At 47.6% G+C, this 27,558-nt stretch overlaps 2 protein-coding genes across 2 annotated transcripts in view; both read left to right on the top strand.

Annotated features, from left to right (window-relative positions):
* The first annotated feature begins 5,278 nt into the window (after positions 1-5,278).
* The window catches only part of LOC110135301 (galectin-9-like), a 92,222-nt gene continuing 69,942 nt past the window's right edge, over positions 5,279-27,558 (top strand). Inside the window, exons 1-4 of the mRNA XM_070478461.1 lie at positions 5,279-5,661; positions 23,440-23,531; positions 26,131-26,332; positions 27,164-27,312. Of these exons, the coding sequence (XP_070334562.1) occupies positions 5,587-5,661; positions 23,440-23,531; positions 26,131-26,332; positions 27,164-27,312 (518 nt within the window). The 5' untranslated portion in view covers positions 5,279-5,586. The remainder of the gene's footprint in view (positions 5,662-23,439; positions 23,532-26,130; positions 26,333-27,163; positions 27,313-27,558) is intronic.
* Positions 6,211-10,375, top strand: LOC110135297 (NTF2-related export protein 2). The gene is made up of 2 exons (XM_070478744.1): positions 6,211-7,441; positions 7,921-10,375. The coding sequence occupies exon 2, from the start codon at positions 7,990-7,992 to the stop codon at positions 8,332-8,334; it is 345 nt and encodes a 114-aa protein (XP_070334845.1). The 5' UTR covers positions 6,211-7,441; positions 7,921-7,989; the 3' UTR covers positions 8,335-10,375.

A 27,558-nucleotide genomic window follows, 5' to 3' on the forward strand; every position in this document is an offset into this window, starting at 1 on the left:
CCTCAGCTGGTGCAAATCTTGTGGTTCTTAGTACGATTGCAAGATACTGCTCAGCAACAACCAAGAGGGAGCTTTGATAAAAACAAAGATTATTACTCTCATATCTTGAGGGCCACACAGGACAATGGCCAGTGTGGAGAGGGGGAGGGAGCACAGAACTGGGCTTCTGCCTTTATTGGAGTGCAAGGGTGGGGTGGTTAAGCAAGAACCAGGGGGCAGGAAGAGACGTGGGGTCACTCACATGGTTATCTAGGTTGCCCAAGGTTTTCTAGAAAGGAGAACTTGATGGGTGAGGCAGGCCTGGGGGCTTACCTAGAAGCTGGTATACAGCTGATGATATGTTCATGCAAAATGGGTGTTTGAAATAGATGCTTTAGCAATCAGAAGCTTAATGCCAGTCCCTTAGGAAAAGGGAAGTTCACTGTGTTTCCAATAGTGCTAAAGGCCTACTTTCTCTAAGACCTCGTCAATACTTGTCAGTTTTTTGAGAGTGTGAGGTGGCCAACACATTTAGAACAGATTCTGTGGTCTACAGTGCGGGGAACGGATAGCCTCAGACAAGTGTCTGCGACTTTGAGTAACAGAGCTCTGAGGGCTGCCTCTCACCTCTTTAAGACAAGAACCAGGCCCCGGGAGAGGATCTCAGTGACCGCACGGTGATGCCAGGCTGCTGAGGTCAACTGTGCCAAGCGCTGGGTCTTGGAGACGCCTCCCCACTGTCTCCATTCATCGGAAAATGCACTGGCTCTCAGATTTGGCTGTTGCCCCTCTCTGTGGAGTGGGAGCAGGGCCAAGGACTCTTCTTTTTGGGTTGGACTCACTGTGACTCAGTTGTGCTCATTTCACATGCTAGCAAGGGTATGCTCAAAATCCTTCAAACTAGGCTTTAGTGGTACGTTGTTGGTCCTTTATTGGACTCCTGGTGGTCCGGAGTCAATGACGAGAGAGTGAAAGAAGGAAAGAGGCTAATGTTCCTTGGGTTACGCAGCTGGCTTTCGCGCTCCAGGGAATCAGCCAGAAATAGAGACAGAGAGAGAAAGAAAGAAAGAAAGACACAGGGACCCAAGCTATGATGGAGCAAAAGTGTTTTAATCAACAAGGTGTGGTGGGCATATATACTGTCTTACAAGTTACTTATTCTCAGCAAAGATAAAGATTAAAATTCCAGACTTACAAAACATAAGGCAATCCCTATTAAAGAGACAGTTGTAAACAATCACTCCCCCCCCCCCCACCCCCCCCACCCCCCCCACCCCGGTTTGGCTCACAAGAAGGAAGAGGGTACTTATCACCGTCTTGAGAAACTAACAAAGGAAATGCCTGGATTCCTCAGCCCCTGGGAAGGCATGCCTCGCCTCTTAATTCCTGAATATTCAGGAATTAATAAGGACCAGAGGATTCCTGACAGATCCAAAACAGCACACAGGAAGCCTCCTGTTAAATGCTTCCTGGACAGTATGTGAACTGAGAACTTCCAAATGTACAAGCTGGGTTTAGAAAAGGCTGAGGAACCAGAGATCAAATTGCCAACATTTGTTGAATCCTAGAGAAAGCAAGGAAATTCCAGAAAAAACACCTACTTCTGCTTCATTGACTACACTAAAGCCTTTGACTGTGTGGATCAAAACAAACTGGAAAATTCTTAAACAGTACCAGATCACCCTGGGCTTCCCTGATAGCTCAGTTGGTAAAGAATCTGCTGGCAATGCAGGAGACCTGGCTTCTATTCCTAGGTCGGGAAGATCTGCTGGAGAAGGAATAGGCTACCCACTCCAGTATTCTTGGGCTTCCCTTGTGGCTCAGCTGGTAAAGAATCCACTTGCAATGCAAGAGACCTGGGTTCGATCCCTGGGTTGGGAAGATCCCCTGGAGAAGGGAAAGGCTACCCACTCCAGTATTCTGGCCTGAAGAATTCCATGGACTGTATAATCCATGGGGTGGCAAAGAGTCCGACACGACTGAGAAACTTTCACTTATTTACTTACTCACCAGACCACCTTACCTCTCTCCTGAAAAACCTGTGTGAGGGTCAAGATGCAACAGTTAGAACTGGACATGGAAATACTGACCTGCTCAAAACTGGGAAAGGAGTATGACAAGGCTGTATGTTGTCACCCTCCTTATTTAACTTTATGCAAAGTATATTATGAGAAATGCCAGGCGGGATGAATCATAATCTGGAATCAAGATTGCTGGGAGAAATATCAACAACCTCAGATAGGCAGATGGTACCACTCTAATGGCAGAAAGCAAAGAGGAACCAAAGAGCCTCTTGATAAGGGTGAAAGAAGAGGGTGAAAAAGATGGCTTAAAATCCAGCATCAAAAAAACTTAAGATCATGGCATTTGGTCCCATGGCAAATAGAAGGTGAAAATGTGGAAACAGTGACAGATTTGATTTTATTGGTTTCCAAAATCACTGCAGGTAGTAACTGCAGCTATGAAGTTAAAAGATGGTTGCTCCCTAGAAGAAAAGCTATGAAAAACCCAGACAGCATTTAAAAAAGCAGAGACATCACTTTGCCAACAAATATTCATAGTAAAAACTATGGTCTTTCCAGTAGTTAGATACAGTTGTGAATGTTGGACAATAAAGAAGGTTGACACCAGAGAATTGATGCTTTTGAATTGTGGTGCTGGAGCAGACTCTTTGAGAGTCCCTTACAGCAGAGAGATCAAGTCAGTCAAACCTAAAGGAAATTGACCCAGAATATTCATTGGAAGAACTTGTGCTGAGGCTGAAGCTCCAGTACTTTGGCCACCTGATGAGAAGAGCCCATTCATTGGAAAAGGCCCTGATGCTGGGAAAGATTGGAGGCAGGAGGAGAAAGGGACAACAGAGGATGAGAAGGTTAGATTGCATCACTGAGCCGATGGACATGAATTTGAGCAAACTCCAGGAGATAGTGCAGGACAGAGGAGCCTGGCACACTTCTGTCCATTGGGCTGCAAAGAGTCAGACATGACTTAACGACTGAACAACAGCCTCCAAGTTGTCTGGTGATGCCAAAGTGTGTTTGCTGTAACTCTAGCTGTCTCTGTGTCTCCCTGGGCTCTGAGAATTTTTCTTTTTTAAGTAGTATTTTATTGAGATATGGTTCAGGTAAACACACAGACTCTAGTCTGCTGGATGAGTCCTTATGTTGTAAACAGCTGTGTGACCACCATCCAGGTCAAGCTCCAGTTCGTGGAGCTTTCCAGCACCCAGATGATTCCTTCGGGTCCCTCCCAGTTGGTGCCCACCTCGGGTCATCACTTTTCTGACCGATTGTTGGATTTTGTCTAATAAAAGTCTCCCAGCCTGAGCTCACTCATGCCTGGCTCCTGTACACAACTGTGAGTGTCACTGATGATCTTGCCTATATCTTTGGTCCCTTTTTATGCCAAGGGCTAGTCCAGTGTAGTCACATCATCATTCATTTTTCCTTTCTCCTGCTCATGAACAATGTGATTCCAGTGTGGGGCTATGGTGAGTGAAGCTGTTTTCCACACATGCATATGTTTTCTTTCTTTCTTTTTTTTTTAAACTCATTTGATCCATTTTATGGTTAACACTTGAAATACATTTACTAATTAAGACAACCAACACTTTTACTTTTATTTGCATTTATTTTCTGCGGCATTTATTCCCGGGCCATAAGTTTTTGTTTCTTCAGTTTCTTCTGGGATATCTTTTTCTTCTGTGCAACCTCCTCTTCTGGTTTAGGAACAATCTGTCCTTTTTCAGTAAGGATCATCTCAATGTGGCAGGGAGAGCTCATGTAGGGGTTGATCCGCCCGTGAGCTCTGTAAGTCCTGCGCCACATCTTGGGGGCTTTGTTCACTTGGATGTGCTCAATGACCAGAGAATCTACATCTAAGCCCTCAAGTTCAGCATTACTCTCTGCATTTTTGAGCATGTGTAGTAAAAATTCAGCACTCTTTTTGGGCCACCGACCCTGCATCCAGCCCCATGTTTGGCCTGTGCACACCTACCAGCTCCACCATTGTAACGACGGAATGGCACACACTGCTTCTTTAAAGTGACATCCTTCAGGTACTTGGTGGCTTTTCGGATATGCATACCCTTTATGGCCTGGGCAGTCTCACGAGTGTTCTTAAAGTGAACACGAAGATTTGAACCTCTTGATTTGCATGATTTTGTGGGGTTTTCTGGGTCGAGTGAATAGCGCACCATTTTTAAGGGTCAGCTCAGGCCGCTTACCGGAAAAGCCATGCATATGTTTTCATCTCTCTTGGGTAAACATCTAGGAGAGCCTGGGCACAGTAGAGGAAGAAGATCCGCCAACAAGTTTCCAACACTCTTGGATTTTACACTCCAACCTGCAGTGAACGAGAGCTCCAGTGATCTTTATCCCAGTAGATTAGGAAATGGTCTCCCTGTTCCTGGTGTCAAACAGTATTGCAAAGCTTTTCCCCTTCTTTTCCTCCTTTCTTCTTCAACTGTGCCATCTGCCCCTTAAATCCAGTCAAATTGTGGTTGATCTAGAAATATAGTGGGGACAGAGGGTGTACAGAGGAGACATGTGTGCTCAATCTATGGGAACATCTCAAATAAGTCAGTCTTTGAAAATTCTGGGGCACCGAGGCAAGCCCAAGAATAGAGAGAGGTGCAGACAGGTTCTCAGCCCCAGGGCACCTGCTCCACGCTCAGTGCCTATAGGACCCTCAGCTGCTTGTCCTGGTTGGACATGGGGTCCCGTCTCTAGCACACGGTGGGGCCTACTTAATCTTCGCTGTGTGTTTCCTCCCCAAACCCCTTTCTGACCAAAGCTGATCCTGAGTCTGTTTCAGTCAAACATTTCCATTAACAAGGTACTGAAAGCAATTAAAGACAGTTATTCAACATATTGCCTCCAACTCAATGTCACTTGGAATATTTTATTATGTCTGAGATGTCTCTGCTCCCCATTCTAAAGCCCAGAATCAAGAGAGAGAAGAGAGAGAGAAATTCACAGAGAGGAGGGGTCAGAAGCTCCCGGGGCATCATTATACACAACGATAAGGGAAACTCCGTCACCAGGTTTTCTATCTTCAAAACATTTCTTTTTACATGATTATGCTTTTATGTGAGGAGTAGAATTTTAAAGGGGAGGGATACCTTTTTAAGAAGTGGAGTAGCCTTATATGGCTCAAGCTGCTGCTAGTGAGTTGTGTGACCTTGGATATGACCCGTAGATTCTCTGAGCCTTAGTTTCCCTGTCTGCCAAATGGGTAGGAACTAGGCCTTCCTGCAGCACTGCCACCCCATGCCCAGGCAACACCCCATCACACAGGTCTTGCCGAGCAACCTCACTGTTGTCTGGATGTGACACAGCCACATGCTCAGGGGCTGTGTCTTCTAGAAGCTGTGCATGTGGTGAGAATGTCTGAGCCTATGTGAACTATTCCAACTGGGGGTGGAGGGTAGCAGGAGAGCAGAGGGGAGAGGAGCACCCACTTCTGTCCTCCATCTTCCTCCCTCCCTTCCTTCCTTCCTCTGAACTGACTTCCTCCTGCTCCTGGCTCCTCCCCATTGAACAACAAACTGCATTGAATTCTGTGTCTTGGCAAGTCCTTCCTGTTGCAGAGGTCTGCCTAGAGAGCATGCAAAGCAGCAGTGTTCACATAGGCGATGAAGAGCTGGCCTTCAGGGACACCCAGCCTCCCTACACAAACCCAGTAAGTTCCAGGGCTGGGGGAGGCCTCGACAAGGGGGACGCAGCTCTGGGGCTCCGAGGAAACAGCTCCTGATGGGATGACAGGAGGCCGGGGGAGGCCTCATTCCAAAGAGAAGAGATGAAGGGCAGACACACCAACCAGGGCGGCCCTGCCACGACTTCTGCCTGTGCCCGTCTCCCCACTGCCGCTCAGGGCTGAGGGTCACCAAGATTTGTGCATGTGACAAATGTTTACTGTGCTCTCTCCTGGTTTTTCTCCTGTTCTAGGTGCTCAGAGGGGGAAGAAGAGTCTAAGTAATAAATAGAAAAGTGAGTTTCTTTTTTTTTTTTTTTAACATGATGGAAGGTAAACGTCTTCTGGGAAGGATAACAATGGAGCATGGCACTTAAGGGCACTTACTTGGAAGATGACCTCCCTGGGTTCAGCCATTTACTAGCTGGATGACCTCAAGCCAGTTACTTTACCTCTCTGGGCCTCAGTTTCTGCTTGGGTATGATGGGAATAATCAAGTCACCACCCAGAGCTTGGGTAAGGATTAAGCAAGGTAGTACGTTGAGAGAGTTTGAAAAGTATGTTATCTGGCCCACTGTGGGGGGCTCTGAAAGTGTTTAGAATTGTTAGGAGTCTGGGGGAAGGAGGAAAGTCCTCCCAAACAGATGTCTGGCATCAGAGGGTTGAGAGAGCAAGGCAGGCAGGTCAAGGGTGTCTGAGAGAGACTGTCCCAGGAGGGTGGAGTGGGCTGCCCCTGCACTGTGGGGTGCAAAGGTCTCTCTTCTGGGCATTTTTACCTCCTGTGTGGAGGTCTTGTCATAGGTGGCCTTGTTTAAACCAGTGGTCCCCCCCTCTAGGCATGGACTGATGTTTGTGCATGGCCTGGTAGGAACTCAGCTACAGAGCTAATGAAGCTCCATCTGTATTTATAGCCACTCCCCATCACCCACATCTTCCCATCCTTGGAAATATTGTCTCCAGTGAAACTAGTCCCTGGTGCCATAAAGATTGGGACAGCTGGTTTAAACCCTTATCATCTCCACATCATATATGTATTACTGAGGTTCACAAAGGTGGAGGCCACTCATAAGGTTCCCAGGTGGTAAAGGCTGAGGAGGGAGGTGTCTTGATTTCCCTCATCCTGGAGGAAGGAGGTGTCCACAGAGAGTGCCCTCGGGGAGGAGGAGGCAGGAACGCAGCAGCCTGGGTCCCAGGAACTTTCTGAGCTCACTGTATCCTGGCCCAGCCCTGCAGTAGGAGTCTCTCCCGGGCTTAGCTTCCTGAGAGGCTGGGCAGGTGGGCTGACGGAGCCCTTCATGGGGAGGGGGTGCCTGGGGCATCAGGTGCTGGGACGCTGCTTGATCCGCACTCAGGCTCACCTCCCCAGGGGCCCTGGTATGGCCTGTGTGCTCCATGCAATGGCCAATGCCTTTCAGCCCACCTAGTGAGGGCTCCCGGGTGGGGCTGGAGGAAGCTAGGCTGCCTGGTGGGTGCCTCCACAGTGGCCTGAGTCAGGATGTGTCACCTGAGTCTTGTTCTCCATCAGATGGGGGACCCGGAGCCGCTTCCAGGTTCAGCAATTTTATTATTCTGATGACATGCTTTTACTCTCTAATCCTTGGATTCAAAAGCCCAACTATAGGCGGGCCCGCTCTCTGAAGCCCCCAACTATTCCCCGACCGCCAACCCCCGACCCTCCCCACCTCCCCACCTCCAAGGGCTCTGCACTTGCTTTCCGATCCTGGAAAGGACCCTAAGATGGGAACTAGCGAGTGTTGGGAATGTTGGGGTCTGTTGCTTATGGCTTGTTATCCTTTCGCGATTTAAATAACTTTCAATTACTTGAAAGTGAAATGAAATTAGTTCTTAATTCAAATAATAGTTTGGTCTGGTAAATGGCTGGGGAAGAAAGTAATTTTCTCGGAGAAGAAAACCGCAACAGCGTTTCTTTTCTTCCGTTTTAAAATCCTTTATATTGCTCGCTTTGGCAGCACTTATGCTAAAATCCTTTACAAACTCCTGTAAATTTTTACATAATGTGAGGACGTTTTCTGAGTACCTAATTTTTCAAACAAGTTCATAGAACATACTCAGTTTTTTTCTCATTCAACAACTTTTGAATAACTTATCAATAACTTACCAGCTTGAAAAGGGAACTCAACACTTTGCTAAGTTATTCAATGGCAATCCGCGCCTGCCCGCACTGCCCCCTGCTTCTTCTTCTTCTTTTTTTTTTTTACGGTTCAGAACCCATCGTTTTTTGTTAAGGAATTTAAAACTTATGTAGATCAGGCGTGCAGAGCTGCTGAGGAATTTGTCAATATTTACTATGAGACAATGGACAAAAGAAGACGGGCACTAACCAGGCTGTATCTGGACAAGGCCACTTTAATATGGAATGGAAATGTTGTTACAGGGCTGGAAGCCCTAGCCAATTTTTTTGACATGTTGCCTTCTAGTGAATTCCAGGTCAATATGTTAGATTGCCAGCCAGTTCATGAGCAAGCTACTCAGGCCCAGACCACAGTTCTTGTTGTGACCAGTGGAACTGTGAAGTTTGATGGCAACAAGCAACACTACTTCAACCAGAACTTCCTGCTGACTGCGCAGACTACTGCTAACAATACTGTGTGGAAGATTGCAAGTGACTGCTTCCGTTTTCAAGACTGGGCTACTATTTAAAGGGGGCAAAAGTCCATTCTTTTTTCGTCCATTAGTTCCAGCAACAGAAATTTATGTGAGTTATTAATTCATTTCATTGTGGAAGCACTAAAACCTAGTATGTGCTGAAACTAAATTTCTTTAATATTTTTTTATTCCTAGCAGCACATTTTCTAGCAGCTGCCAATTTGAATCATTGCCCTTAAGAGCTTTAATGCTAGTTTTCTACATGCCTTATACATGTTTCACTAATGACATTCTTACAGTAACATTATATCCATGATCTCTGTATTAGCATACTCACTGTGAGCCCAGCATATTGCAAAAAGGAAATCTTTTTATAATACTATCTATGGGATATCAGCACAATGTAACTTTCTGGGAGGAAGTGGAGTGTTTATTGTTGTTGTTATTAGATTAGATTAATTTTGTAGTATAAAGTGTACCTTTTTTGTTTAACACTGGTAATGTAGTTTATATATAAGGCTTTTTCAAAGCAATTCAATGAACACATTACTAGTTTAGGTTTACATAACTACTCTGACATACTAAAATCACATATAGAGATGTTCAATAGTCTTTTTATGTTAAGTAATTTTTTTCATGTTGGCATGTTTTCTTAGGAAGTGAATTAATCTACTCGAGAGATGTAAAATGTTCTCAATTGATACCCGAGTGTTGGATACACTCAGTGGCTTAAAAGCAAGACTTCTTTGAAAGCTTTTTCTTGGCAGCTCCAGGTCTGCAACTTTAGATAGTAAATGGTAGTAGGACTAATAGCTTTAGCGGGAGAATGAGGAGTGAGAAATGTATAGATCCGAGGTTGGCCACAAGTAAGAAAGGATGGCCAAGTGGTACGCTTTGGGTATTTGTTTTCTACCTCCTAAAAATGTAGCCTAATTTTAGGATTTAAGTCATTAAGGTAATAAGTATCTTTACCAAAAGGTCATGAGTGTCACTTTTGTTCTAAGAATTATTTTTAAATGTTTTTCTAGTTCACCTCATGCTTATCACCAGTATATGTTTCAATTTATTTAAGAACTTGTTGGGGGAAAATGTCAGCAATAAGCCTGACCCTGCAGCAGGGTCTGATAGAAAAGTTGGAAACAAAGCCATGGCTCTCTCTTTGGGACCCTTAACTTCTAAGTCTTCCATGTGAACTTCAGACCAAAAGTCTGCTACATACTACCCACCCCCAAAGTGAGTGATTTGTTCCCTGTGTTTACACTGTCAACTGCATGATCTGTTTACTACTTAAAGCTAAAATTATTTAATCTCATGATGGTGTTCTTCCATACAGCATTGAGCAAATAGATCTGTTATAAAACATGTTCCTGTTGTGTAGCTCACATTTTCTTTTTGGAAAGATAGAGAACAGAAGATCTTCATAAGCCTATAAACTTCAGAAAAACCAGTTGATTCATTCTGTGTCTCAGCATCTAAAGAGAAAGAAATCTTTGTTTTTTGGTTAAACTTTAAACATTTTTCCATTCTTGAATTCATCATTCTCATGTTTTTACACTAGATGTGCCAGCTTTATTTCCACATTCCAACTCAGTATTTCTTGTTACTTAATTTGAAGATCAACAATTCATTTACTCTTGTTGCAAACTACACGTCACATTTCTGATATATTAATAAAATAGAACTAAGTAGGAGAAAGGGATGGAACAGAAATTTAGACCACACCTTGTAGTACTGACTAAAGCTTACACATATTCTACTCAAACTGAGTTTATTCTAATTTTGGATTGACTTTTTAAAACCACAGCTTTAGTAGCAACAGTCAGATTGCCCAAATATTGCCTTTTCCCTAAAGGAGAACAGTCTCAAGTAAAAGTGGCATATAACTAGCAATAACTGAATTGACTGGTTGTATGTATACTGTTCATTAGTCGAATGTTTTGAGACTTGTGTATGAATTGCTGTTTCCAAACTCTGTATAACTTTTAAATGGCTGGAACTACCCTTATAGGGACTAGACTGTATTTTTGACATGCGCATATTTTTGTAACTTAAAATAAATAAATAAAATTTGCCTTTAACAACAACAACAAAAAAAGCCCAACTATAGACAGGTCACATGACTTGGTGACATCAGAGCTGCCAGCACGGGGAGTTGGGAGGCCAGCCTAATCTGTGAGGCTATAAATCCAACATAAAAACCCATCCTCCTGGGTCATAGGAAGCAAAGGCCCGTGCTGCTCTTTCCTGCTAAGATCAGATACACACACACACATATACACATGCACAGAGGGGTCTTCGGCAATGCCAGGCTTAAACCATACAAATTTATTTCCTTACAGTTCTGAGGTTAGAAATCTAAAATCAAATGTCAGCTAAGCCGTTTCCTTCTGGAGCCTTCAGGGGAGAATGTGTCCTTGTTTATTCCAGCTTCCAGAGGCTGCCCACTTGCCTTGTCTTGTGGCCCCTTCCTCCTCCTGCGATTTTTTTTTTTTTTTTTTTACTGTGTCAGGTCTCAATTGTGGCACAAGGGATCTTCACTGTGGCCCGTGGGCTCTCTAGCTGTGGCCCAAGTGGGATCTTAGTTCCCCAACCAGGGATCTAACCCTCAATTGCTGCATTGGAAGGCAGATACTTAACCACTGCTGGACCACCAGGGAACTCTTCGCTTTCTCCTTCTCTAAAGCCAGCAGCTTCTTGCTTCTGTTGTCACATCTCCTACAACCAACTCTCCTCTTCTGCCTCCCTCCTTGCAGACCCTGTGACTATTGGGCCCACCCAGATATTCCAGATAACCCCCACCCCCACAATCCCAAGATTCTTAATCATACCTGCAAAGTTCCTTTTGCTGGGTAAAGTAACATATTCACAACTTCTAGGGATTGTAATGTGGACATTTTTGGTGGGGAGTGAAGGAGTCTTTTGGGCCTAGAAAAGAAAGCAACATTCTCAAAGGCCCTTGCTGAATCATCTCACTTCGGAGAAAACAAAACAGAACTTTAGTTCCACCCTGATGCTCCAGGCCGGTTGCATCTATCTGAGACTTATCACCCCTTGCCCGGAAACCTTCCATCCCCTACACCTGCCCAGAAGACTAATCATCCCCTCCCCAACTACAAATGCCATCTCAACTAAAGAATACCTAAAACATCCTGCCTGATTAACGTTTCCCTTATTGCTTCCACAAACCTCCCTATAAACATGGAGCCTCCCTGATCCCTCTCGGCGCTCAGCCTGGTCGTTAGGCTGACTGTCGACCCTCCTTGCCTGAGTAAATGTAACCTACTTCTGTTGAGGTCGTCTTTCCTTTACTGCCTCAGCCGGAACTATACCTTACATTCTTGGTGCTGAAACCCGGGAGGGGGCGAGGCACTCATCTCACTCTCTCTCACTCTCTCAATCTCCTTCCCTCTCATTGTTTTCCCTTTTCCCGGAGTCTGGGAGCAGGAACATCATCGCTCAGCTCATTTTTCTGCCAGGGCTCTTAAGTTCCCCTCAGGGACGCCTAGTTCCTTCGTGAGCGGTGCAAGCCTTGTGCTAAGGCTTTATTGGGGCTTTGTGTACCCCCAGGCCTCAGCTCTACCCCCTTTCCCCCTCTCTCTCTCTCTGATGACCTCCGGAATAGAGACCTCTTGCCATTGCTCTACATGCAACACTCCACTTAAGCCGGCCCCTAGATTAAGGTAAGATCCGACCTGGATGGAGTTCTAGAGGCGCCCTAGAGCTCAGTCCTCTCTGGGTCCCAGGGACCCCGGCCCAGGGCCACTCTGTAGGGGACGGTGGGGGACGCTCCACCTCGACACAGAGCTCTCTTCTCATAACTCCTATTGCGACTACGGGTGACGACTCGAGTTCCCAACAGGAGCCTCTGCTTGCCTTTCAATTATGGAATCTGGCCAATCTGTCCCAAAAGATTCCCCTCTGACCTGTGTTCTCAAAAATCTCAAACCACTTTCACTCACTGAACTCAAAGCTAACTGCTTAAAACAACTCTGTACACAGATTTGGCCTCAGTACCAAGTAGACAATCAAGACCGCTGGCCTGAGGTCGGCACATTTGACTTTAACATTCTTCAAAATCTCACCGACTTCCTTAAATGGAATGGCAAGTGGTCGGAGAGCCCATATGCCCCAGTCTTTTGGGCCCTTCGGAGCAGGCCCTCCCTATGCCAGGCCTGCTCCATCCGCGAGGTCCTTCTATGCACTTTGCCTCCCAAGCAAAAGGGCTCTTCTTCCTCAACTAACCACAGACCGCGACCTTCTGCACCCCCTGAGTTCGACCCCGCGGATGAGCCCCCTCCCTACCCGCCACCCCGCCGCCCCTCTCCTCCTTCATCCAACTTACCTGCTGGCACTGAAACCTCTCCTGACTCCCCCTCAGCCCCACTACCCCATCTCCCCGACTCCCCCTCCCCCCTTCCTTCCCCCCCACCCCCGCCCCCCGCCACGCGGTCAGTACCCAGCACATGTTTCCCCTGAGAGAGGTGGCAGGACCAGAGGGCCCCACCCGAGTCCATGTGCCATTTTCATTGTCAGATATGAGCCAGATAGAAGAAAAGCTAGGATCATTTTCTGAAAATCCTACCAGATACAGAAAAGAATTCCTGAGACTCTCCCAGGCCTGTAACCTCACATGGCGTGATGTATATTATATCCTAAGTGCCACTCTCATCCCAGATGAAAAAGACCGTATCAGGCAAGTGGCAAAAGTCCATGCTGATCATTTACATAACCAAGACTGGGATAGCCCAGTTGCTGATGAGGCGGTGCCTCAGTTAGATGCCCACTGGACTTACCAGCCCAGTGACCCAGGTATCAGGAGACTCAATCATATGATTACCTGTGTTCTAGAAGCAATGCAGAAAAATACTCATATCCATGTCAATTATGATAAAGTCAGGGAAATCACCCAAGGGGCAGATGAAAATCCAGCCTTATTCTTGGCACGCCTCACAGAGGCAGTCCAGAAGTATACCAACCTAGATATCACTACCCCTGCTGGGTTACTCTACCTTCACGTTCAGTTCATCAGCCAGTCCGCTCCTGACATCAGACGCAAGCTTCGACAACTAGAAAAGGGCCCTGAGACCCCCCAGAGAGACCTTCTAGAAGTAGCCTTCAAGGTGTTCAATAATAGGAGGAGGTTAAGAGAGAAAAAGAACGTGAGAGAAAAGCTAAATATGCCTTTTTGGCAGCAGCAATTAAGAGAAGAGATCAGCCTGGCCCAAATCATCCCAGAACAGAACTTAAGACACCCCCACCCACCCCAGACCCTGCTTCCAATGCAACCAGTCAGGACACTGGGCAAGGGCACGCCCAAACCCGCGCCCCCCCCCACAAAAGCATGCCCAACCTGTGGCCAGTGGGGACACTGGAAGATGGACTGTCCCCGGGGATGCCCTGGCACCCCTGGGGAGGTCCCCACCTCCCAGATCTGGAGAGTGGAATGTCTACAGGGATGCCCTGGCGCATCTGGGGAGATCCCCACTTCTCCCCAGAACCCCAGCCCAACCCTACGAGAGTTGTTTCAATGACAGTGCCCAGGGCCCAGCCCCCCAGCCCGTGTCCCAAACACGAGCTTGGAACTTAAGGTGGGTAGATGGAGTAGTGGCTGGAAAAAATATCTCTTTTATAGTAGACACTGGAGCCACTTTCTCTCTCTTAACTTCCTACTCTGGCCCAACTCAAGGCTCAGAACTCACAATTAAGGGGGTCTCTGGACTTCCCCTAAGGCCAAAAATCAACCCTCTATTACTCTGTCAATTTGGAAAATCGACCCTTATACACTCATTCCTCATAATGCCTCAGTGCCCGATGGCACTCCTACGGAGAGATTTGTTATCCAAATTGGGGGTCTTTATTACCATAACCCCCTCAATACAGTCTCTATATTCTACATGCAGATGGCACCTGGACAGTCCCTATCCCTCACCCCTGACCTTCCCTTGGATTTACCTGCCTTAGACCCCCAAGTCTGGGACACTGATCACCCATCCATAGCCAGACATCATCCCCCAATCCACATTACCCTAAAAGACCCCTCGACTATAATCACCCAACAGTACTCCCTCACCCTGGGGGCCCACAAGGGACTTAAGCCTATCATAGACTGTCTTCTTCAAGCCTCTATCCTAATTCCTACCCATTCACCACAAAACACCCCTATTCTGGCAGTAAGGAAGGGACCAAACTCTTGGAGACTGGTCCAGGATCTGCAAAAAGTCAATGAGGCCATCACACCGACATTCCCAGTCATCCTTAACCCTTACCCCCTTCTGTCTACCATACCCCCGACAGCAGCCCACTTCACAGTATTAGATCTCAAAGACGCTTTTTTCACCATCCCCCTCCACCCCCTCTCCCAACCCCTTTTCACCTTCACCTGGCAAGACCCTGAGACTCACATTTCCCAACAACTAACATGGACAGTTCTCCCCCAGGGATTCAGAGACAGTCCCCACTTTTTTGGACAGGCTTTACAAAAGGACCTACAGACACGCGACCTAGCCCTGAGTCATCTCCAATACGTAGATGACCTCCTCCTTTGTAGCCCAACCTGAAAACTCTGCCTCCAACATACTGCCAAAATCCTTGGGGTCTGGGATCCTGGGGTTATTGGGTATCCCAATCTAAGGCTCAAATAGCCCAGACAAACGTCACCTACCTGGGGCTCTCCATACCCCATCAACAAAGAACTATTCCCCCAGATAGAATCCAGGCCTTAATTAACTGCCCACTTCCAAAAACGAAAAGGGAACTCCTGTCTATCCTCAGCCTCCTAAATTTTTTCCATACCTGGATCCTCAACTTCTCCCTCATTGCAAAGCTGCTCTATGAGGCAACTAAAGGATGTCTGGATGAGCCGCTCTTTAATCTCTCCTCACTGGCCGATCCTCTTTGCCAGCTCACCCAGAGCCTCCTCCAAGTGCCAACTCTCCACCTGCCAGATCACACCAGACCATTCTTTCTCTTTGCACATTGCAACCAAAGACAGGCCCTGGGGCTTCTATGTCAGCAGGCCAGAGACACCTGGGCTCCCATAGCCTATCTATCAAAACAGCTGGACATGGTGACCAAGGGGTGGCCTCCCTGCATACAGGCCATGGGTGCTATCGCAGCCCTTGTACCCAAAGCAAATAAACTCCAGACATGCCCTTTTAACAGTCTGTTCTCCACACACCTTCTGAGACTTACTATCACATTGGGCTTTCCACTCCCATCCCCCTTCCAGGGTACAGGTCCTACATGCCTTTCTCCTCGACCCTCAGCTCTCGTTCTCCCCCTGCTCTCCCCTTAACCCCGCCAGTTTATTACCCATGTCCTCTACAACAGACTCCCTCCTACATAGCTGCAGCCTAACAGTAGATCTTACCCAAAACCCCTTCCAACATGTAACAGATCAGCCCATCCTAGACCCAGACACCCCACACTGGTTCGTTGATGGCAGCTCTCAAAAATCCCCACCCTTTGCAGCAGGATATGCCATCATCCAGGGGGGTCTTTGTCACAATTACGGAACCCAGACAATTGAAGCTTCACCGCTGCCACCTCACACCACCTCCCAACAGGCAGAACTGATAGCTCCCACCAGAGCTTTAACTCTGACTAAAAATCTAAGGGTTAACATCCACACAGACTCCAAATATGCATATAACATACTTCACTCAAAAATCCTAATATGGAGAGAAAGAGGTTTCCTAACCCAAAAGGGATCCCCCATTATTAATTCAGACTTGATCCACAAACTTCTAGAGGCAGCACTCTTACCGAACAAAGCCGCCATTCTCCACTGTAGGCAACATCAAAAGGGAAGTCTCATATCAGCCTACAACAATGCTGCAGGCCAGAAGGCAAAGGAGACAGCTCTGTCCCATCCTTCCCTCCAGTCTTGTCATCTTAGCTCTGACTCCACCCGACCCTCCCACCAGCAGAGAAATCCTTTCTTGTCTACACTCATTTTTTCATCCCTCGTCCAAGACACTCGAACAGTTCCTCCATAACCAGTTCCCCATATCCAATACTGACCAACAATATTAAGATAACCTTACCCACTCCTATCAAGCATGTCAACGTACTAACCCCAATTCTAACCTTAAACCGACATCCTTTCCAACCCATCAAATGCAAGGCAGCCTCCCAGCACAGGATTGGCAGATAGATTTTTATTCATACGCCCCCGGTCCGGAGAGTCAGATACCTCCTGGTCCTTGTGGACACCTTTTCGGGATGGGTAGAAGCATTTCCCACTACAAACAAAAGAGCCCACACCATGGCCCAAATCCTCCTCACAGAAATTATCCCCAGGTTTGGCCTCCCTTCATCCCTACTGTCTGATAATGGCCCAGAATTTACGTCCAAGGTCACCCAGCAACTTGTCCAATTCTTACAGATATCCTGGAAATTTCACATTCCATACCATCCCCAGTCTTCAGGAAAGGTAGAAAGGATGAATAGAATATTCAAAGAAATTCTTACCAAACTAACCCTCGAGGTACATCTGGACTGGACTAAACTTTTGCCAATTGTTCTCCTCAGAATATGGGCTTTACAACAAAGGAAACTATAAGCAAGGTGAAAAGACAGCCCTCAGATTGGGAGAAAATAATAGCAAACAAAGCAACAGACAAAGGATTAATCTCAAAAATATACAAGCAACTCCTCCAGCTCAACTCCAGAAAAATAAATGACCCAATCAAAAAATGGGCCAAAGATCTCAACAGACATTTCTCCAAGGAAGACATACAGATGGTTAACAAACACATGAAAAGATGCTCAACATCACTCATTATCAGAGAAATGCAAATCAAAACCACAATGAGGTACCATTATACGCCAGTCAGGATGGCTGCTATCCAAAAGTCTACAAGCAATAAATGCTGGAGAGGGTGTGGAGAAAAGGGAACCCTCTTACACTGTTGGTGGGAATGCAAATTAGTACAGCCACTATGGAAAACAGTGTGGAGATTTCTTAAAAAGCTGGAAATAGAACTGCCATATGACCCAGCAATCCCACTTCTGGGCATACACACCAAGGAAACCAGATCTGAAAGAGACACGTGCACCCCAATGTTCATCGCAGCACTGTTTATAATAGCCAGGACATGGAAGCAACCCAGATGCCCATCAGCAGACAAATGGATGAGGAAGCTGTGGTACATATACACCATGGAATATTACTCAGCCATTAAAAAGAATTCATTTGAATCAGTTCTAATGAGATGGATGAAACTGGAGCCCATTATACAGAGTGAAGTTAGCCAGAAAGATAAAGACCATTACAGTATACTAACACATATATATGGAATTTAGAAAGATGGTAACGATAACCCTATATGCAAAACAGAAAAAGAGACTCAGATGTATAGAACAGACTTGTGGACTCTGGGAGAAGGCGAGGGTGGGATGTTTCAAGAGAACAGCATTGAAACATGTGTATTATCTAGGGTGAAACAGATCACCAGCCCAGGTTGGGTGCATGAGACAAGTGCTCGGGCCTGGTGCACTGGGAAGACCCAGAAGGATCTGGTGGAGAGGGAGGTGGGAGGGGGGACCGGGATGGGGAATACATGTAAATCCATGGCTAATTCATTTCAATGTATGACAAAAAACTACTGTAATGATGTAAAGTAATTAGCCTCCAACTAATAAAAATAAATGGAAAAAAAAAATGCAAAAAAAAAAAAAATCAAACCTGAAAAAAAAAAAAAAAGAATACGGGCTTTGCCCAGAAAGCCCCTGGGGCTGAGCCCCTTTGAGGTGATGTGTGGAAGGCCCACACTCCCTCCTGGACTCCCCGCTGAACCTCCTCCCACACCAAGCTTCCTACACCCCCGTCTGCTGGTGGAACTCCGCAATGCCCTCTGGAAATACATTAACCACAACTTGCCTTCCCCCAACCCCCAAGCCTCCCTGCCCCCTTTACAAACTGGGGACATGGTCTATCTGTCTGATAATCACCAGGGTGACCTAACCCCAAAGTGGCAGGGACCATTCAAAGTCCTCCTTACCCCAACTGCAGCTAAACTCGAAAAGGTCACCTCCTGGGTACACCTCTCTCGTCTAAAACGGGTCACCTCCAATCCTGCACTGCCCTCCTTAAATAACACCTATCAGGTCTCCCTCACAGGACCCACCTCCTTAAAATTCACCCAGCGACAACCCCTGTCAACCATCCGAGAGGACACGGAATGACCTGGACTCTCTTCAACTAACAACTGTTCCTGACCCAACTACTACAAGACCTCTGGACCAGCGACCCGACAGGAACCTCCTTCAAAGACCTGACCACACTGGTGTCTCAACTGTGGCTCCAGGGAACCTTCTACAACCTGACTCCAGGTGAAATTGATTTCTTTACTCTCATTCTCTACATCATTCTACATCCTAATGAGCACTGTTCCTCCTCAGATTCAAACCACCACCAACTTGGGGCCTTCTGCCCCTCGCCCTGACTGGTCTCTCCCTGTCTCTCTAACTATAACTGCACTCTGAATCTTAATCCTTGCTATAGGCCTAGTAACCATCTCCCCTCAGGACTGGCCACCTATCCTTCGTCTTTCCGTGGGTATCGCCTACATTGCTAGCTGGGTTCTGCTCCTAGGATGCTATTTCGTCCGCACTGCCTAACTAACAGCCCATGACTCCCCTGCTCCTTATCCTTGCTGCACTCCCCAGCCTTCTGGCCACTCCCTGCCCCTGCTCAGACATATTCCTACGTACATTCCTCATGTTATAATACAGCTCCAAAACCATGCTCCATGAACCTCGGGGGCAGGAAATCCAAATCCCTACTCACTGTTAAAGTACAAAAGAGAGGGAGTTTTGTGAGTACCTGCCATAAGCCAAATGGAAGAAACATATGTTTCTATCCCATTACCCACTGGGGGTACTCAGACAGGGTCGGGGTACTAGACCAAAATCGGGAAAAGAAACAAGAACAAGTCATAAAGAACATAATTTCCCAGTTAGAGGTGACCCCTGAGCTTTATAAACGCCTAGACCTCCTTTCCCAATTACAGCCTCTCCTAAAACCTCCCTCTGGCAACCAACACCTTACCCGCCTTCTCAACTCTTCCTTCCAATGCTTCCGGTATGCACAGCACGCATCCCAGTGCTGGAGATGCATGTCACTGTCTCCCTCACCACACAGAGCCGGTCCCTGACCCTCAACCTGGCTGTCACAGGGCAACTGTGCTTCCCCTTCCCAACAGAAAACCACACAACTCATGGGCCAGTCTCTGACAATGTCCTACTCTCAGCCTCTTCAAACCCAGACTGTATTAACTACTCTAGTTCCAACTACACTGGTCTTACAAACTCCACTCCCTCCTTCTGTTCCACTTGGGTTCTCTGGAACAGCAAAAATAACTGCACCAATCCGGGAATCTTCATTCTCTGCGGGACCTATGCATATTCATGTCTCCCCTTGGACCCCCCTGGACCCTGCATCTTGGTCTTCCTGACCCCAGGCCTAACATTCCTCAAAGAAGAAGAGGTAGAACAAATAGTCTACCCCCAAGGGGAACTTTCCCACAGGAAAAGACGAGCTGTCATAGCCCCCCTCCTGATTGGGACTGGCATAACAGCAGCCCGAGGCACTGGGATTGGAGGCATCTCGACTTCTGCCCATTTCTACTACAAGCTGTCCCAAGAACTTAATGAGGACATGGAGCAGGTAGTGGAGTCCTTCGTTTCAATCCAAAGACAAATTAACTCAATAGCTTCTGTGTCCCTACAAAATAGGCGAGCCCTGAACCTTCTTACTGCAGAAAAGGGAGGGACCTGCCTTTTCCTAGGAGAGGACTGCTGCTACTTTGTTAATGAGACGGGCATAGTCCAGGGCAGAGTCAAAGAACTTAGAGACAGAATTGAACGCCGCAGAAAAGAGTTACAAAACTCCCGAAAACCTGTTCCAACAGATACTCCCTTGGTTGCTCCCTTTCCTGGGGCCATTGGTATTTATCATTCTACTCCTCTTATTTGGACCCTGTCTCTTCAATCTCTTTCAAAGATTTCTCCAAGAACAGATTTGGGCCATCTCTCAAGATCAGGTCAAGACCACTCTTCTCGAGAGCCTCACCCCAAGCTCAGAAAAAGGAGACCTTGAGAACTAGGACAACCCTCCACTCCAGACCCAAAACCATCGCCCCTATCTAACAGGAAGCAGCCAGAGAGATACGGCACCCTTTTCCCCATTTTTTTTTTTTTTTCTTATGATTTCAGGGTCTGGAATGAAGGAGTCTTTTGGGCCTAGAAAAGAAAGCAACATTCTCAAAGGCCCTTGCTGAATCATCTCACTTCGGAGAAAACAAAACAGAACTTTAGTTCCACCCTGATGCTCCAGGCCAGTTGCATCTATCTATCACCCCCTGTCCAGAAACCATCCACCCCCTACACCTGCCCAGAAGACTTGTCACCCCCTGCCCAACTACAAATGCCATCTCAACTAAAGAATACCCAAGACATTCCGCTTGATTAACGTTTCCCTTATCGCTTCCACAAACCTCCCTATAAATATGGAGCCTCCCTGATCCCTCTCGGCGCTCAGCCTGGTCGTTAGGCTGACTGTCGCCCCTCCTTGCCTGAATAAAGGTAACCTGCTTCTGTTGAGGTCATCTTTCCTTTTCTGCCTTGGCCCAAACTGTACCTTACAGGGAGAAGAGGGACGGTGTAATTACTCAGTCTACCATAACCTTCTTGGAATCAATAAATATTAGAATTGTTCCAGAAAAGTTTTATTTATAGTAAGTAAATATATGTATATAGCCACTCCTACCCATTTAAAAAATAATAAAGAGGGCAATATTACTTATCAGTTCTCAAAGTGGTCCCTTCTTCCTCTTTTCTTGTTAAGTCTCCCTAGAATCTGTTGCATGGAAATACCAAAATTAATTTCACCATTTTCTTCCTAGTGGACTTCTGGATTCATTTCCAATTCTTTGCTATTATAATGCAGTAATGAGTAATCTTGTCTTTGGAGTATACTCAATTTGAAATCATCTTGTGTTTCAGAATGTGAGGGCACTATTTAAGACATTAAAATCTCATGAAGTTTTTTTGGGGGAAATCATTCCTTAAGATTAACCTGTACTGCCTGCCCCCATGATCCACACAGGGCTTCCTCCATCCTGCCTTCCTTCTGTGCCCTGAGGACCACCCCATCACACTATACCTTAGTGTGAATATGCTTAAGGGAGGAGCTCATGCTGCCAGGCGGATACATTTTAAGCCTTGTCTCTCCTGATGCTGAGAAAGGCTCTTAGGAGGATTTCAAACTCCAACAAATGAGGAGATTCTTTTTCAGGGAAGGGCACCATGCTGTTCAGCCTGTGTCAGGCTGATTCTACTTCTCCAAAATCACTGACATGGATTTTGACAGAAAGAACTCAGAGATGCAGAGACATTGTGATTTGCTTAACGTCACCAAAGTATTTAATGGCAGAATTCAGACCTGACCTGGGGCCAGAAAATACACCTCTGCCAAGGTCCAAGGAGAGCACAGTCTGTCTGAATGGGATCCTGGCATCACTGGGCATCTCCCAGGGCCAGCAGTGTACACTGGCCTCGGGAGGGGCTTCCCTGGATTCTGAGTGATCCCACAGCTCAAGGACATAGACTAGGACTGAATTGAGCTGGTGGATATATTTTTTGTTTGGCCTGGAGACTGTTTTAACTCATTGCCAAAGAGATATTAGTATCATAAACAACACATACCAGTCACTCAGTTTCAACGCATGAACTATCTGCTTTATCTCTGCCCAGCTCTACTTTCCTTTCCACCCCTGGATTGTTTTGAAGCAAACTGAGATATATCAATTCAATGCAAATATTTCATTATATGTCTCTTATAGAAAAGGAAACCTACTACAATCCTTTCCAAAGCATTTCGCTCCCCCCGCCCCAAAATTAGAAAGTTTTACAGAAGAAAAATTTCAGATTTCTGTCTTCTCCTAAAGACTTGGAAGCTCTGACAACACTGGGCCTGAAAGGTAATCAGGTTACAACTGAGTGGACACTGCTCTTTAGATAAGGAAGATGATGCCTACTTTGATACAGTCTCCACTACTCCCGACTGTCCCCTACCTGGCCAGTTCAACTATGCAAATCACCTGCCTGGTTCCTGTAAGCATTTAATCTTTGTAAAATATTACTTAGAGGAGAAGGTAGAAAATACTTCAACAGCGTGAAAATGTGAAAATTGACTTGGAGACAGAGCTGTGTTGAAGGCAATTGTAGAACCATGTTAGATAAAAATCATTCTGGAAGAATGCGCCAGTCTCTCCCCATAGACATTTTCTCACAGAATCATCAGTGTCACCCAGAAGCTGGGACTTGTTCTCATTTCATGGATGAAGAAACTGAGGCAAAGAGAAGTTAAATAAGCTTCCCAAGGCCACTCAGGTAATGAGCAGCAGAATTAGGATTCAAACCTGAAGGATGCCTGACTCTAAAATGGAGCATCTTCACCATAACCCTGGGTCCTTCAAAGAGGCTCAGGAAAGAGACAAAGAAATGGGGCCCAGAAGGGGTGGAGATGCCACGTGAGGACTTTGGAGGCTGCCTGGAGGGAGGATGGGGGCCCAGGAATGGAAGTGAAAGGGTGGGCTGCCCCATGGCTGCAGAGAGCATCTGGGAAGAGGCACTTTCTGAGGCTGTGGGGGGACAAAGGTCAAGGTCACCTTTGTTCTCTGGGTGGGGTGGGCAGGAGGGGGAGGACGGCTTCTTGGCCCTGCTCAGGTGAGCAGAAGGTTTATCCTCGAGAACAGGGAGTGGGTCTCTTTGGTCCATGGTGGAACCTGAGTCCCCAGCCAGGACTTGGGTCTTTACTAGCAGCTTGGCTTGGGGTCCAGCCACCCCCCTCTCTCCCCTGGTTCCTTCCCGTCTCAGGGCTGCGTACTCGCCACTTCTTTCCCTCGGCAGCTGCCAATCTGACCCTGTCACATCCTCTCAGAGCCTGAGGGGCTCCTTCTTGCAACCTCAGAATATCTGTGTAGCTTCCTCACTCCAGGGCTGGAAGGTCCGTGGAGCTGAGGCTCCTTCTGTCCTGTTCGTGGCCGCACGTGGCCCCAGGCTGCTGCCCCACACCCAGGCCAGCCGCCGGCCAGGGCTGAAGAGGACGGAGAGAAGGAGGCAGGCCAACTGACCACTGTCTCCTCTCCACAGCCTGCTCCCTTTACCGGGTTGATCGAAGGGGGTCTCCAGGATGGGCACAAGATCACCATCATGGGGAGTGTTCTTTCCACAGGCGAAAACAGGTACTGGGAATTGTCTCTCTCGGCCTCATCCCTGAGTGAACCAGGGTGCTGTCAGCTCAGGATGGTCCACCTAGCATCCTCCAAGCTGCCCACACCCAGCTCAGGGGATGGGAAGAGCCCGGCCCTGCCAACAATGCTCAGCCCCCCTACCACCTACCTGGAGCATCCGGGGCACCATTAAGCAGACTCCCCAGAGACAGGGGGAACGGAGGCTCACGGTCTAGGGAGGGAAGCAGGCCAGCCCAGAGGCGGAGTTCTGGAACTGAACTTTGTATACAGTGACCCAGAGCTGCAGATCCGTCAACTCCCTGCATTTCCTCTAGCCGGTCTCATCTATTTTGGAAACTTCATCTGAGGTGATTTGGAAATATTTAAACTTGCCATCAAAGTTCTATTTGGTCTCTTTCAGTCTCAAGGTTTTTCCCACTAAAGTCAATTCAAAATATAGATAACTCAGCTCTGTTTCCCATCCCCTTTCTCCCGAGGGGGACTGTCTGGGAACAGAGAAGAGCTTGCATGGATTCCAGAGGTGGGAGGTCCTCAGGAGTTCACACAGCCCTGAACTCTATTGAGCTCCGTGGCATGGAGACCTGGGACCCGCGCACCCTGAGGTCTGCAGTGCCCACGGGGGCCCCTCAGGACACGTGGCCTCTCTCAGAAGCCTCTCTGTCCAATCCCAGCTGACTTCTACTCCCACTGTTCCTTTCATTACTTTTCGTGGGGCCTGGGGACCTTCTGGATCCCTCCAGTCACCTCCCCCCGCAGCCCTACTTCTAATTCTGGCTTCTAGACGACTTCCTCTGCCACTGTCTCCCCTGCCAGCTGACCTGGCCACAGTGATTGAGGGACTCTGAGAGCCCTGAGCGCCTGCAGGGGACTCTGAGGGAAGTGATACATCCGGTTCTGAAACGCCGTCAGCAGGGGAATCCGGGAACTTGACTTTGAACTCCCACCCCTCTCTCTCCCCCTCCCTGTGCCAATGCTTCCTCCCAGCACAGGATGGCTTTCTACTCCACTCTGTCTAACAGAGCCTGTCTCTACTTCCGAGGGTCCCCCTTCTGATGGAAGCTGCTGTTCTCTCCTTCCCTCGGGCGGAATCTTCAAAGGAACACAGCAATGAAGCTGGGGGACTGCAAAGGCAAAAACGACACCCAGAGACATGTCAGAAACACTATTCTCCACTTTAAGAGAAATAGGGACTTAAAATTTCTCATTTCAGAGTCACTTGGAGCTTCGTTTTCATTGGAGGGAGGGAGGGCTGCTGGGTTCAGTAACACACCAGTTCCTCTTGGGCCCTGATGGCCGAGGGCTCACAGAGCATACTGGTATTTAGGAAGGCATTCAGAACTCACTCCCTTAACCAAGAAAGCAAATGGGCTCTGGGGGTTTTCCCTGGTGGGCCAGTGGTCAGGACTCCAATCTTCCAATGCAGAGGTCATGGATTTGGTCCCTGATCAGAGAACTAAGATCCCTCGAGCCATGAAGCCAAAAGAAACCCCAGATAAACAAGCAAAACAGAGCACTCTGCGGGTAGAATGTCCACTGAGGGCCACCCATGGGCATGGGGCAGTGCTGGTTCTGCGGTGACACCATGGGACTGAGACGGGCTGTCTGACTGGTGTGTTAGTTGGGAGCCTGAGTGACCCCAGAAGCAGACTGGGAACCACATTAGCACTGAGCTCAGGAAAGGTGTTGGGAGAGAGGTGCCTCATTGGGTAATTCAGGCCGGAACTTGGTTAAGGGACATGCATGAGCTCCATCTGGGAAAAAGCAGAACAAGGATTTATTGCACCCCTTTTGTGAGCTAGGCCCCTTGGAAGCTCCTTTTGTCTTCACTCCTCACCCTATAGTTTCAGCTATATCCAGAAGAGGTGGAGATGGTGAGGGGCTTCCTCCAAGGTGAGATGGGAACAAGAGATACTTATTTAGGGGTGCCCTCGGGCCATTTCAGTTGTCATCCCCGAAGGAAGGCAGTCACCCCTTTTCTGGGTGGGGCAGCTGGAGGATAGCATGGTCCCAAGTCATTGCAAATGACAAACAGGGCAGAGCTGGGGTCAGGGTCCAGGCCTGCTGACCTCACTCAGGTCAGGTGGACACACAACAACCTCTGAAGAGGGACAGACGCACACTCTTACGTCCCCATGCCCAGAGACCTAGGGTTTTTTCTGTGTCTCCCCTTTAGACACCATCTCTGTAGGTGTCCCATCTATGCACTTGTTCTTTCCATTTGTCCTCTTTCCGAACTGAGCAGACATAGGCTGACTTCCAGGGAGCCACCACTTGGCCCCAAAGACTCACTTTTACTCTATATATCCAGTCTGTATTTAGACTCTCTATATCCATGTTGGACACAAATTTCTTTACCTATTTCCTCCTTATTTTTAGAAAACCACACTGTAAGGACAAAACGTGGTAAGTGCAGAAAGCACACTAAGGTGAATGAGGTGAACCAAAGGGATGGGAAGAGACTGGGGGTGGGTACCGACCAGCCACGCAGGCTGTATGCAGGTTCCCAGACAGATGTCAGTCACAGAGTGAGCACCTCCTGTTCCCACCCTTGGCAGTAAGCCAGGATACTCTCTGATTTTTCTTTACCTAGCTTTGCAGTGAACTTTCAGATGGGCTACAATGACAGTGAAATTGCCTTCCACTTCAACCCGCAGTTTGAAGGAAGCAGGTATGTGGTCTGCAACATGAAGCAGCCAGGAAACTGGGGGCCAGAGGAGAAGAAGATGCAGATGCCCTTCCAGAAGGGGAGTCCATTTGAGATCTGCTTCGAGGTAGAGAGGTCCGTGTTCAAGGTGAGTGGGAACTCTCCTCTCTTTAGCTGTCTGTTCCCCAGCCCCATAAGGTGCTGTGAGTAGCCTTTAAATAGTCATGTGAGCAACACTTTGTACAGAGAAGAGGACTATCTCCTTGTAAGGCTGCAGTCTCCTTACACACCTTCACCTGCATCTACAGGTACACTTGTTGCTTCTTTTACTCTGGAAGTAAGCACTAGAGAAGTCACCATGATGCTTTTTGGCCTCCTGGGTCTTTCAGTCCAAGTTATTTCCATTTCTCTGTTGTAGCCCTTCTTCCACTCCAGGTCCCTGGGAACATTTGTTTTTCTGTTACCTTGTTGCTGCATTTATCCAGGTGTTATTAAAGACTTAGTTCTGCCTGGCATTGCATATTGGTTTTGCAAGCAGAGTGGTCTCTCTGGGCTTGGGGAGATGGGAGGGGAGCTGAGAACATCTGTTGTCTTTTTTCTCTGTGTGAACATGAATGTCCCCACCGTGTCATCATACAATCTGACATCACTTCTCTGCTCCCCATGGACATTTGCATGTATATTTCAATAACACCACAGGAGAGCTAAGACTAGAAAGACAAACCTACTGTGATAAACAAACACCAGAAGAATGAAGAAGCCAAGGACTAGAGTCAGGTAGAGATTGCCTTTTGATGCACATGTTCCCAAGCATGGTCCTGTAACTGGCACAGCTCTGAAGGCTGTTGCCCTGACCTACAGGGGATTGATGTAAAAACTAGATATAGGTCTAAACATCTAGAAGCAGGGGTCCCAGAGGCACGGGTGTGCTCCCACCTGGTCCTGGACCATCTCCTGCCATGTGCACTCATCTCAACAGGTGATGGTGAACAAGAACATCTTCATGGAGTATGCACACTGTGTGCCCTTCCACCCATTCAATGGCATCTCCATCAAGGGCGGCGTGCATCCGTCCTGCCTCAGCATCCAGGTCAGACTGTGCACCCAGCACTCGTCCCCAGGGGCTGGGTGTGGGGCCCCGTCCCCTGTGTGGGTCCTGCTGTGTGAGCCCAAATGTGCCAGACAGTCTTGTCTCCAGGTGGTTCTGGGCACACACTCTGGCTGCCCCAGTCTGTCCTTCTTGTGTTGCTGTGTCTGTCTGGGACACCCGCTCAGGCTCCTGGACTAGTAGGTTTCTTGTCTCTGTCACTCTCTACCATTCCCCTGGTGAGGAGGCCCTGTGCTTCTCGAAAGAACCTGGAATCAAACTGAATC

Source organism: Odocoileus virginianus, chromosome 17 (assembly GCF_023699985.2).
Source record: "Odocoileus virginianus isolate 20LAN1187 ecotype Illinois chromosome 17, Ovbor_1.2, whole genome shotgun sequence".
NCBI lineage: Eukaryota > Metazoa > Chordata > Mammalia > Artiodactyla > Cervidae > Odocoileus > Odocoileus virginianus.